We start from the raw sequence: 13162 nt of genomic DNA on the forward strand, positions 1-13162 counted from the left end.
CTTCCTACTGTTGTCTTTCTTACTCTGTAAGAAATGAATACAAGAGGTTTGTTTTTTTTCCCCCAATAATCTGTTTCAAGAATAAATATAGAAATGCAAGCTGTTCCATACTGAATTTCTAGTTCTGGCTGGGCTCTATTGGTAAACACGTAAAGCAGTGATGTGCTGGCTGCGTAAGGAATCCACTCAGTGGCTGTGGCTACCCTTCTCAGCTTCTAATGGAAAAGAGAATTGGTCACCCAGTATACAGATGCACTCTTACAAACCCACAGTAAAAAGGGATGATTGTTCATTGGAAAGAGCTTTCAAGTTTCCCAGCTGGAGGCTGTTGCTTCTCAGTGCTGCTGGCAAGGTTGCTTATGTGAGAATTTGCTCTTTTACTTCAGTCAGGGCCAGTCTGTGTTGCTTACACTGTTTAAATGCTAGCTTTCTTCTAACTCATCTTGTTTTGACTACAGATAGTTTGGGAGTGCACTCCAGCAGGCACATGGTGAGAGGCAGATGGAGCCCTTCCCTTTGTGCTCTTCCTTACCTTTACACACCCCAGCAATTCAGCTCTTCCCCACCTCCTCAGTTTTCTCTGTTTTCTGTCATACTTCTGCTTCCTGCCTCAACCCACATTTGAATTCTACTGTTCTACTCACTGGTTTTCCATGTTCTTCTTTTCAGTGTTTTTTTTTTTTTTTTTTCACCTTGTCTTTGACTCCTTTTTTGTTGGACTCAAGACTGCACACTCTCCTCACGAGCCAGTTAAACTGCATGGCCAGTACTTTTAGGTGGCAACAGACAGAATTCCTGTATCAGCGGTACTGGGCAGTGTACAAACATGATTTCCCACATCGTTGTGTCCTTTTCATTTGTGTTAATGTTAGCAGGTCATCATGTCAGCAGTGTCTACTGGAAAGCTGCAAGTAATCAAATGCAAAGTTATAATGTTATGGAGAAATAAAGAAGAAAAAAAAAAAGAGTAGCAAGTGGACAAATGGTGAAATGTGAGGAAGCTAGTTGGGCAATGACTTGGTCAGGCATCGCACGGAGAAGTTTAGGTCCTCGTTAGTCTTTGAGGTCTACTTGGATCTTTGGTTAAGTCAGAAATAAGAAGGGGTATCTCTACGCTTCTCTGCAATCAAAAGACAAAAGCAGAACCCCTGAATCACTCTTTGGAGACCCTGAGCGAGCATCTTTATGTAACTACTAAATGATGATTTCTGCAGCCCCTCGTAGAAATGGAAGAGAAGGAACTTTGATAATCTTTACTCACGGATCTATCTGGGTCGTACTGACTTTAAGAATCACAGCTGGTGTGTAAGTTCTGTCAAGTAATTCTTTGCTTGACATTGTGGCTGTAACAGTTATTTTACTGGAAGTTCACCTTACTAGGTGTATCTGCTGCAACCTTTTGGCAGTATTCCTGAGACTGATGAAATTCAAGTTTATGTCCTACAGACATGCTGGATATCTCCAGGCTCTCAGTGACATGCCTCTTCTTATTTCATATTTCTTATTTTCGTATTTCAAATCATAGTTTAGTGATAATTAGCATTTCAGCTATCAGGCTGCATGGTGAATGGTTTTATTTTATATTCAGTGTATATCTTGCAACATAAAATTCGCATTGTTTTAGATGTTCTCATTGGTGGGCACAGATTAATGTATTTAAGATAGATTTCTGAGTGATAACATTAGCTCTTCATGTGTCTGATATCTCTAGCTTCTTTAAAAACTCTCTACTGTATACTATGTAATAAAGAAATTATGTGTGATGCATGAGCACTGCTATAAACCTTGTTAACACAAAACAGCCTTTATAAAACTTCCGAGAGGTTTCAAAATGAACTACGAAGCACGCATAGTACTTAATTTTCATAACTTTTAATGTGATGCATTAGAAACGTTATAAACTATGTTAATTAAGTGATAATCTCTGTGGCTTTCTGTATATGAAGCAATAAATGGCTACTGGAATAGATTACTAGGCAAAGCAGAACAGAGTTTGTTTAATCAGTGTGAGAAGCTGTTTATTACTAGTAGCCTACACAACAAAATGCATTGTTCTGGTTATGAAACCAAAAAGCAAAACCTGCCTGTCTCTGAGGATTTGAGTGTGTTGCATCAGTTTCAGTAACCTGTGCTGAGTCTTGGCACGAAACTACTGACACTGAGGAACAGAGTTGTCTCTACTCATTGTCCTCATTGCTTTGCAGTTATTGCTGTTACTTGCTTGTTGTATTACAGTTGAGTCCGCAAAGTGCATTGTGCAAATCTGCGGGAAGATGGCTCTCGCACTGAATAATCTACTAATAAAAGCAGAGTACAAAGTATGCCCAGGGACAGGGCATGCAATAAAGATGCAGACATTAATGTATGTTGTACAGATTTAAATAATAATAATAATAGATCACTAAATGCCTTCTACTGGTTATTGCTTGTCTTGTTAGCATTATCATTTACTGAATGTCTTAAAGGTGTGATGATAGAAGTGACTCACAGGGACCTGTAAATAACAACAGGTCTGGTGAGAACATTCATGTGGGAGAAGATTCTAAATCTGCTGTGGAGATATAGACAAATACAAGAGTTAAGCAGGCAACACTGAAATTGTAAAATGTTGGAGATAGCATTGTTTCTGTATAGAAAGCTTCTTAATGTAGTCACAGCATAACTAAAAGTTTGTCATGCCACAGATTTAACCCTGGTGAAAAATCTTTCTCTTTAACAAAATAGCCAGTGAATCAATGAATGCTGCAGTTGTCTTGCAACAAATATACACAGTGCTTACTCAGTGTTGTCTCTCGAGTAGTTAGCCCAAAACAGGGCTATATTTTTTTCTAAAAATAGACTAATGTCTCTTTTCTTTTTTTTTTCTCCCCAGAATGTTTGTATGATAGAATAGCACAAGAAACTGTGGATGAAACCGAAATTGCACAGAGACTCTCCAAAGTCAACAAGTACATCTGTGAAAAAATCATGGATATCAATAAGTCATGTAAAAATGAAGAAAGGAGGGAAAGTGCAAAGTTCAATTTGCAATAAATTTTGGATTTTTAATAAAATCTTAGTGTTTTACATAAGTGTTGTTTTTTTAATTTGTGTGGCATTTTTGCTAATGGGAGAAGCTGCCCTGAAACGTTACTCATTCTATAACTGATTCATTTTTTGAGCAATTTTGTTAAAAGCCTTACTATAGTGTAATCTGCTTTTAAATAATGTGAGATAGATTGTAAGTCCACTCACAATGAAACAGTGAATTTTCAGAGTTTTTTTCCAATCAGATGCAGTATGTAACCTGCAGTTCTGTATATAGGTTGTAATTCTGCAAACACAAACCCATTTTGCCTACATTTTGTTTTACTGGAGTTAGTGAATCTAGGCTGCAGTAAAAATCTGTTCAAAAGGTAGAACTGTAAAAATCCACTTTGCTATTGAAAAGGATTTTATTGTATTTTACAAAGTGTTTTTTCTGAACTGAAATTTTAATCGTTTGTTTTTATAAATATTTGTCTCAATCTCTAACAATATATTTGGTCAAAAACACAGAAAGAATGCTGCTTCTTCACTTACTATCTTGTAGTTAGATCACTATTGCCGTCATAATTGCAAAACATCCAAAGCTATAAGTTGTAAAATCATGATAATTTATTTTATATATATATATAGAGAGAGAGATCTAAAAACAGTTCTTTTTCAGGCGCCAAGGCACCTTTCAGATTTCTGGTTATGGTACAAAGCTCTTAACTATGTCCGTGTTACTGTTTTTGAAATAATATTTGTATTTTTAAAAGATTTAAAGATTGCTACACTATGGCAAGAGTATGTATACCAGAAAATCTAGTACCATTGCCCCTTGAATCTGTAATTTAACAACAGATACTTTTAGCATAAACTTGAATTAGAAATAAAAAAAAGCATTTAACATTGAAGTTAGACATGCGACACAGACATAAGGAATAATTTGTTGTGTCTGAATTATATCTTACTGTCAGTAACTGAAAGTAAATAGCCTTAACTCTTGTTTCATGCAGGATGTTAAGAAGAAGATTTGTAGAGATAACTTAGGGCCTGTTCTGATGAGTCTTGAGGTTTTGTTATGTGTGATTTTAGTTAACTTTCCATTTATTTTCCACACACAGGCGTGATTACCTACCTACCTTTTAGCTCGTCTGTTCTCAAACATCAGCGTTTGTTTCTTTCTACCACTGCAATCTGCTTCCTGTAGCTTTGAGACACTTGCCATTTGTTATCGTCTTCCTTTAGTGCTGGCATACCCTGACGCTAAGCCTGTTGCAATGTCCTGTGTGTGCAGATAATGGGAAGGGAGCAAAGCGAGTGTTCCTTCAAGGGCTGGAGTGGCTTGAGGGGAGGAGGTGGCATGCTGGAACTGCAGTGCCTGCTTCAGGAGAGGTGGGGAAAGCAGCCCGTCATCTATTCCTGCACACCACGTGCTTAAATGATGTCTTAATTTAGGGCATAAGCATTTGTTTCATGCTTTCTAAGGTGCAATTTTGTGATAGGCTTAAGCTGATCCAAGTGTGTCATGCTGCCAAAAGAGTACGCCCCGCTTTCTCTGCCCGTGGCCCTGCGTTCCAGCCTCATCCCTTAAGCCGGCACTTGTGATTTTACACAAGGCTGTCAGATCACACCATTTCCAAGGTTCATTTCGTAAGGGCTTGTGCCAACAGGATGGAGCCAGGGGGAACTCGGAGCGAGGGTTGAGGAGAGGAGGAGTGTCCTTAAGGTGGCTTATGCTTACTCTGAAATTACTTTTAACAGCCTAGCTTGTCTCCTGTTAATCTCAAAGTGTTCTTAGGTAGTGTTTAATGAAGTGCATAAATGTTTATGCTTCCTAATTTGGGATGCTAAATAGCAAATTAGTGTTTATAATGTCAGTGCATGCATCCTTTTATTAATTAAAGAACAAAATGGAGATAACATTGGAAAAACACTTAAACATCAAGCTCCCACTTTTCAAGCGGACTTGTAATTGTACAACATTGTGTTTCTTTAAAAAAGTGGTATTAGGAAAATCCACTAGTTTGGGGGGAAAATGTCCATAATTTCCTCAGTCTTTTATGCCTTTAGTACTAATGTGTTTCATTGTAACATCTTTAATGAGAAGATCGTGCCACACTTCTTAGGAGATAAGCCTATTTGAGACAGCGTTTTGTAAAACCTGGGAAAAGCAGATTAGAATTTAATTAGAGTGAGGATTCCAGCCTGCCCCCCAAATTCGGAGATTTGTCTGTAAAGCCAACATCCTCTTTCCAAGGTTTCTTCTTGACAGACTTGCCCCATTAGATGTTAATCCTGCATATTGCTGAAGAAAGTCAGTGTCGTCTTTGAGGAAGGTATCTTAGAAGTCTTTGTTCGATTTATCACCCCAGGTCCAGCAGGCAATTTTTGGCAGAGTTGAACTGGAGTATTGTGGTAGGACAGAAAGGTTCACTTCCCTACAGTGTGTAGTGTTGTGGGGCTAATTCCTTTGGATCGGGCAACTGAAATTTAATGTGAGCATCACCTGAAGTTTTGCTAAGTTACAGTAAGGGAACAGGACATCATAAACGCAATACACCTCTTTATTGTATTTTAACTTGAAGTAAATGTTTGGATTTCTGGAAATAAGCTTTCGCTGGTTGTAAAGCAATTTGTGGAGGGCTCTTTAATGGGTAGCAGGTGTGTATGAATAACATCTTCGCACTTAAATTTACTTATTGCTCATTTTTTCTCTCCCTGTGAACTCATATAAAGACTGTAGAAGTCTTTCCCTACGTGTCTGTTTCCAGTAGGCAAATAGGCTGCAGTTGTCATGTGTTCCAGCATTACCCAAGGAAAAATACACATTTTACGGGGGTGTGCTTTTCTGAATTGAAGTACTGATTGATAAATTAGCTGTGGATTTCATTTCACTGTTTTATATTGCATTTCTGACCAATACTGTTCTTGCTGGTGCTTTCATTCTTTGGGAATTGTGCCTGCCTATACATAGTCTTTGTTTGTTCCTAATTTATCTGCCATGAGTCTACTAGGAAACGTTAAGCAAGAATAGTACCTGCTAACTTTATATCTGTACTTCACGTGGAACAGGCCAGACTTTTTGACATAAAATGAAATAGGACATATCACAGCCTGTAGTACTCCTGATTCATCATTTTAAGGTTTGTGCTCTGCTATTAATTCATACAGTAAACCTGGATTTTGTAAGTAGCAGGAAAACACTGATTTAAGAGGAACTGACTTTTTGTCCAGATCAATGGATACTGTTTCTTTTTTTTTATTTTTTGTCTTTTTTTTTTTTTTTCCATCACAGAAAGAAGGTATCACTATTGTATGAATAATCTGCGTCCTTTGTTGCCACACATTGCTGCTGCAGTTTGTAATATTCATGACCTGATCCATACTAAAAAGCCTCTGGCGCTCTTGTAAGGAAGCAAGATTAGAGTTAACAAAAAGGGCTTTATTTTCCATTAATGATTTTATAAGGGAAATGAGCTATTATATTAAAGGAAACAATCCTAACAGAGATTTTAATACCTCAGTCAAGATGCCTTGCCACTCAATTAGGAAAAGAAAGCTAGTATTTATGGAAGAGAGAAAAAAAAAATCATCAGGATCAGCTGTTACAGAACAGGTTTGGATTTAGTGATGCTTCAAAGAGGTAGAAGGGGAGGTGGTGCTTTGGTTATATTGTCATTATTTTTATTTTATTTTATTTATTTATTTTTAATACAGCCAGACTAATGTTCTTATTTATTTAGTCATGTTGAAGTTTAGCTACCAGCGGAAGGAATTTGAGGTTGCATTTGGGTAGCTGTTGAGCATGACTGCGAAAAGAAGACATGATCTCCCTGCGGGAGGTAACTTCTGTGCACTGCACCTTTGATGTTCTATCTGATAGATTGCTGCGCTGCTGCTTTGTTGTCTTAAGTGTAGATTATTGTTCTCTTGGAAGTTTTAAGTAGCAATAAATTGAACTTTATTTGGTTTTAGTGAAATTGTAGAGATAATTCAGCTTCACACTTCCAGAGTTTGTAGACTTTCTTAAAATAAAGCCGAGTGCAGTTCATTGCTAAAATAATACTACCTTGATGCAAAACCTGGAAGGAGTGAAAATGTTGGAATTAGGACAGCTGTATTAGCTGTAGCCTTACTGTTTGTTAGCTGCATTCATTACTCTTGAAAACCCAAATCTTGGCTGGTTTCTGGAAGGGAAAGCAAGGTTGTGTCATCTGGAGAAATGCTGAGGATTATTTCAATATTCCATCTTTTGGTGTGAAAATGGCTAATCTTCAGAAAGACATAAAGATGAAATTTCTGCTTCTCCAAAATGAGGTGGTAATTTTCTCAGTCTTCTTCAAAAATATTTGTCATTATGTGCATGCCTTTAGTCTTGGATTGATGAAGTCATAACATCAATTGCTTCAACTTTATTGGTGTCATTTTCTTCATCATAACAGTGTGGGGTTGTAGAGTGATTCATTCAACACTGAGGCAATAAAAATGCTATGAAGTGCAATTATTGCATGTTTCATGCTCAATAGCTAATTTTTAATTTCACCATCTTGGACACTTTTTCACCCCCTCAGGCTTTCTAAATAGGAAATGAGAGTCATTTGGACTTCTAAAACAGGAACAGTAATTCAAAAAGGAATTAATTTACTTGACTGTTCATTTGCTTTACTTTTGCAATTATTTCTGCTGTTTGTGTTTGAACAATAACTTTCACTCTGTGCGTCAGATACCCACTTGTTCAGTCCTGGAGTGAGATCACAGTCCCGTGGTTGTGACATCAGTTGCTTATCGTAAACATGAAATACCTCACCTATGGCATCAGAAGTTCCATTATGACTGGGTCAGAGCAGAAGTGAAAGTGAGTCTGGGAGGAAAGGAATAAACTTCCTCCTACTAAGGAGGTAAATGATCTCCAAGTTTTGCAGAACAGCAGCTTTACATTCCTTGTTTACAGGTAGTAAAGCCTTAATGGAGCTAAACTCCTACTAGTTTTTTATTTTCGATGTTTTGGGCTAGAAATTTTGCTGAACAACCAAAAGGAGGTAGAATGGAAGGGACTTTGCTTTTGTTGCAGTATAATAATCGCTAAAAGTCCTGTGAAATACAATAAAAGAAATTATGCTTGCTGATATTCATGCATCTCTTACAGTTTCATGCTTTTGGAGTGGAGAAAGATGTAGGCTTCCAGGGATGGGGTGATTATCAGAAGAATTGGCTGTGAACACCCTTTGGTTCAATCAGAATGAATGTAAAGGGTGTATTGGGATAGCAGGATGGAGCATCTTCATAGCACCACGTCGTGCTGGCACCAGGCTCCTCCACATGAGATTCAGATGAATGAAAAACCTTACATGGGAGAGTTTCGTAATCTTTCTTTTACAGTCAAATACTAAAGTCTTACCAAATGTTTACAGAAATAATTTTACTGAACTGCAATTTAGTTAAAAATAAATTGTATTTCCATGTGTTTTCCATTTTTCTTGTATTAGCAGGATAGAAGTTTGATGGGATCCATTTTTCTCGATGTTTAATTTGGAATGTCAGCCCACTGGTAGTTGAAAGTTGTCCATTTGGGCATTTTGAGTCTGTGATCCAGATGTGCCGTGTTCTTCCCTTTCCATATGGAGTCCTCTGTAGGGTTTATGGGAATGCTTGGTAAATAATAATTCTCAAAATAAGCAGGATTGGAGGTGGGTGGAGCAAAGCGCCTACTTCTGAGTTACTGTGTTCCATGTTACCATTTTTATAAAATGTCTTAGGTTATGAAATGACTAAAAAATACTCCTGAAAGTGGGATTTTACATTTTTACGTCGGTATGCTTTGACACTTGCTAGTTACTTTGTAGTTGCAAGGACACTTTCATCGTTCCAGGACCAATGTACATTCATGTAAGTTCTACATTTCACTGTATATCCATACAGGAATAAGCATTTGAGGATGTAGAAATCTGGCAGTAAGCAGGAGTGAATGTGATGTCACAACATCTCCTCTGCTGTGTAGCTCAGTGCAAGGGATCACCCTCCGTGCTAGAACAAGGCAGGACAACATAGTGGGATGGCTGTTCATAGGGTATATTCCCCTAAGGGGAAAGGTTGCTTGTTGGTAAATATGTGCAATTCTGTGGCTTTCCTAAATTTAAAGGGAAACTGAGATCCACTCAGCAGCAGACAAATGAGGAGGAGGACCCTGGCTGGTGGTGCAGGCTGCCTAGGAGCAGGTCATGGAGGAGTCACGTATGCCTTTTCACCTTCCCGCAGAGAATTAATACATGCTTTTTTAGATGAAGTGAGTAACCAAATAGCAAAATTTCAAGCAGATTGACTGGCATTTAAGGTTTCAATCAGTGAGAAGTTTTATTAATTAAAAAAGTCCAATCGCTCATACGTGCCAGGAATTTAACCTTTAACAAGTAGAGTAATCAGCGCTTTCTTCTCCAGCCAGGGACCTCTCTCTCATGCAGTTACAGCTGTATGTTTACAGATATAATATGCCGCTATTCTGTATAACTCTGCGCCATGTAAATCCACAAATTGATCATTTTTCTGGTGTTGGCCAGCCCTATCTGTTTTCCTGTTCTTCTTTTTCTGCTTGTTTCTTTTGCGAGTGGGAGATGGTCTTATGTGCTTGCTGTAAGGGACAGAACCATTTCACAATTCACACCTTGCAAGCTGTCAGCAGGGTTCTGAAGTGAAATACCTGCTTGTTATTCCTGGAGATAAGTGACACAGAGCTAGAGTGTTTCCTTAGGAGATCTGCAGCTCTTCCTGTCACCGTACACAGACTTTGCAGTTCAGGGACTTCACACAGCAGCATTTTATTTTTTTTCTTCTTGCTGTGCTAAAGCAGAGATTGCAGAAAAGAAAATTTTACTCTTTTATGGTGGTCTCAAAGTGGTGAGATAGAATTTCCTGTAAATAGATCTTTTAGTAGTATTTCCCAAGTGTTCAGTCCTCAAAACAAGTTCTCCAGTGGCCTGGAGGTTTCCCACCTAATAGCACTGCCTGTGAGCTTGGGTTATCATTTCCATAGTCTGAGCAATGGAAAGCGTTAGGCACTTTGACAGATTATACTGATTTATGACTTTAAACTGCCTCCTGGGACTTGCTTTTTCCATTTACTGTATGAAAAGCAGCCAACCTGTTGATCTCAGAAAGAAAGAGCTATTTTAGGATCCTGTGATCTAAGGACAGTTGGGAAGTGTCACCTCAGCTGTTGAGCTACAGGTGTGAAGATGGATGGAAAGGCAGGCTGTGGTGTCTGCTGGTGGGTCATTCAATGAGATAGCGCGGTCCCCCACTGGAAAGCCTCAGTTGCTCCTTTGAAGAGAAATATTAGCTGGACTGCAGCCTTGAAAACACATTTAAGTGTAAAATCCATCTTTTCCTTTAGTAGTTTATTCCAGTGGGTAGCTATCTCACTGCTCAACTTCTGCCTTATTCCTGTGCAAGTTTTTCTGGCTTAGCTTCCAGTTCCTGGTTCTTGATTTGCCTGTCTTAATATTCTCTTGACTCAGTATTACTCTGCCTCATTAAATTCTTCACAATAAACAGCGTCTTCTACTCTTCCACCACTACAGGTCTTCTAGGTGACAGCTCATTTTTGTAATATTTTTCCTTTATGCCTACCCAAATTCATTTTAGTTTCATGGAAGTACTGTCTATAGAGAAATTGTTGATAGTCTCTTAAATACAGTATTGGGTTTAATTGATGTGTACTATCTCATGTTTTAGGATACATGACACTTTGTTTTAGAATGTTATATGCACAAGTTATAATTTGGGGCACACTTAATTTGTCTCTATAGGGAGAAAAAGAGAGTTCTGCTGAGCCAGGCAGGGGGGTGACAGTGTGGGACCGAGCTGAAAAGAGCAACAGGTGACCTGTGTTTCATACAAAAGAGGACAGTGAAATGATAAAGCAAAAAGATGGTAGGCTGCAGTCATCTTACTGTCATTTAATTTTATTCTGTCTTTAGCAGAGGGGTTTGGAGTTTTATTTCTTTTGGTGATACCTACGAACTGAAAGATGAAAAGTCATTTTCATTATGGTGTTATTTGTGTTCAGAAGGAAGGGAGGGTATCGTTAGAGACATAGTCATTTACTGGAATTGTGTCATTCTGGAGTCTCCAGCCAAACCACCATACAGGAATTGGACCTGCCAGGTGAAGAGTTTGCCTCAACCCTTGCTATGGCTACTTTGATAATTTAAAGGTTGCTTTAGGTAGGGCTTGCACATACTTTTTTTGATTGTGCCTGCTAAACATATCATATCCTTAGTTAACTTCAGGGACAAGATGAGGAACTGCTAAATTCCTCCACTAAGATAGTTTAATAAAAAAAAATTATTTGCTAGATTTCTGAAGGTCAAAACAGACTTAAATATGTAAACACAAATTCTATCAATGTAAAGAAAAAAAAAAAAAAAAAAAAACAACTTTTAATTAATCCTTCCTTAAGAAGTCCCTTCCTTCATTTGAGAATTTTGAATAGTATCAAACAGGCTTCTTCTAAATTTCCTTCATCATCTCTCTAAAGATTCCCTGTTAATTTAGTAACTTGTAAATGTTATGTGTTTTTTTTTTTTTGTTTGTTTGTTTGTTTGTTTTTTAGATTAATGCTATTGTAAAGGCATCAGGGAACTTGCATACTGCACCTTTTGAAAAATAATTAATGTTTCGCTTTTAAATGCCTATTAATATTTTTGTGATTCCTCCTGATTTTGAAATGAATGCCTCTGCCAAATCAAAGCTCACATACTGGATCATCCAGGTGTCATTTATGAAGAATGGACAAGACAGCATCACGGGGCCAGTGAAGTTCAAATGATGACCCACACCTGATGAACTCAAGAAAAAAAAAGACTTGTAATGTTCTGCCTAATGTGGGCTTCCTCCCGTGCTGGGGGTGACTGAAGGGTGGCCATTTTCCACGTGACCCGGGAGGGGCTGTGTAGGTTTTAACTGATGAGAAGCTTAATGATGGGAGGGATAAGATCTGAGCAGTTCCAGTGCGTGTTGAAATGCTGAGCGTGGAAACCAGTTGATTCTCGTATGATCCCACCCCAGTGCTGTGGTATTAACCACTCTGGGCAAGGACTTGGTGATGTTTTGCAGGGTTATGGGTGGTGCAGAAGTTGCTGTCATGGTCACTGCTTACCTGACTGATCCTATCTCCTCTTCTGGAGGTCAGGTAGAACCTGTACCCAAAAGATTTCACCTTTGTGGTGCAAGATGTTGCCAGTTTTTCATTCTCTTTCAGGAGGGAATTTGCTGTCTCATCATAGTCTGAACCTTGGTGGGTTCCAGCTCATCCACTACCTACGGCAGCTCAGCTAGTGCCACTGCTTTGCTAGGGAGAAAAGGGCAATGCTGCTAGTCAAGAGGAGAGCCGCTGTGCCCTGCCAACCTCTGCAGGTGACAGTGTGAGCTGGTTGCCCCAGAGGTGACAATAGTGCTGAGACAATTCTGGGATCTTTCTGAATCAGGTTGCATTTGGATCTCCAGTACTTCTGTGGTGTGTTATCTACCATTGCACTGTCTGTAGCATTTAAGACGCTCCTTATATGTTTAATATGAAAGTTAATGGTGGTCAAGTGTATTTTTTTAATGATATACAGACTATAGAGTCTGGTACTTGCACTTCTGGATGGGCTTCTCTATAGCCATTGCCATGTCAGAAGTTCCTCAAGCTCTTTCCTCAGTAAAGCTACCTAGCATTTTCTTCTCCTTCAACAAGGAATGTACCTGCAGTTGTTTTTCTCTGCTGATAACTGGGACCTGAGCAGCTGTATCTGTTTGCTCCCTGGTCTCTAACCCATGACAACTGGAAGGGAAATGCTAACTTGATCCCATCTGTTTATGAAACCAAAAATAGGTCATCTTTGGCTGATTTTATTTTTCCCTCTTTCAGAATCTTCCAATAAATTTTGTACATCTTGGCTATTTAGACAGTTCTGCAGAACTTTGGGATCTTTTGTTGCTAGCTAACAATCAAACTCTTTTCTGGTATTGCCTGTACTCTGCATATGAGAGTTATCTATTTGTACTGTCAGAGTCCCCAAATGGAATAACTGGAAGAACCGGATACAGTCTAAAAAGCATGATTAGAGGAATTCATATTTGTTATTGCAGGGTTTTCTCTTTATTAAATACTTTA

General features: G+C 38.5%; 1 protein-coding gene across 9 annotated transcripts in view; it reads left to right on the plus strand.

Annotated features, from left to right (window-relative positions):
• BEND5 (BEN domain containing 5) overlaps positions 1-13162 on the plus strand; it is a 923509-nt gene that overhangs the window by 578371 nt on the left and 331976 nt on the right. For 6 of the 9 annotated variants that reach the window (XM_032191936.1, XM_032191940.1, XM_032191943.1 and 3 more), the window contains one exon: positions 2873-3066. The exons of the other annotated variants lie outside the window; for them this stretch is intronic. In XM_032191936.1, the coding sequence (XP_032047827.1) occupies positions 2873-3033 (161 nt within the window). In that variant the 3' untranslated portion in view covers positions 3034-3066. Of the gene's footprint in view, positions 1-2872; positions 3067-13162 lie in introns of those variants that run through there. 9 annotated transcript variants of the gene reach the window in all.

This window comes from Aythya fuligula, chromosome 8 (assembly GCF_009819795.1).
Source record: "Aythya fuligula isolate bAytFul2 chromosome 8, bAytFul2.pri, whole genome shotgun sequence".
Classification (NCBI taxonomy): domain Eukaryota; kingdom Metazoa; phylum Chordata; class Aves; order Anseriformes; family Anatidae; genus Aythya; species Aythya fuligula.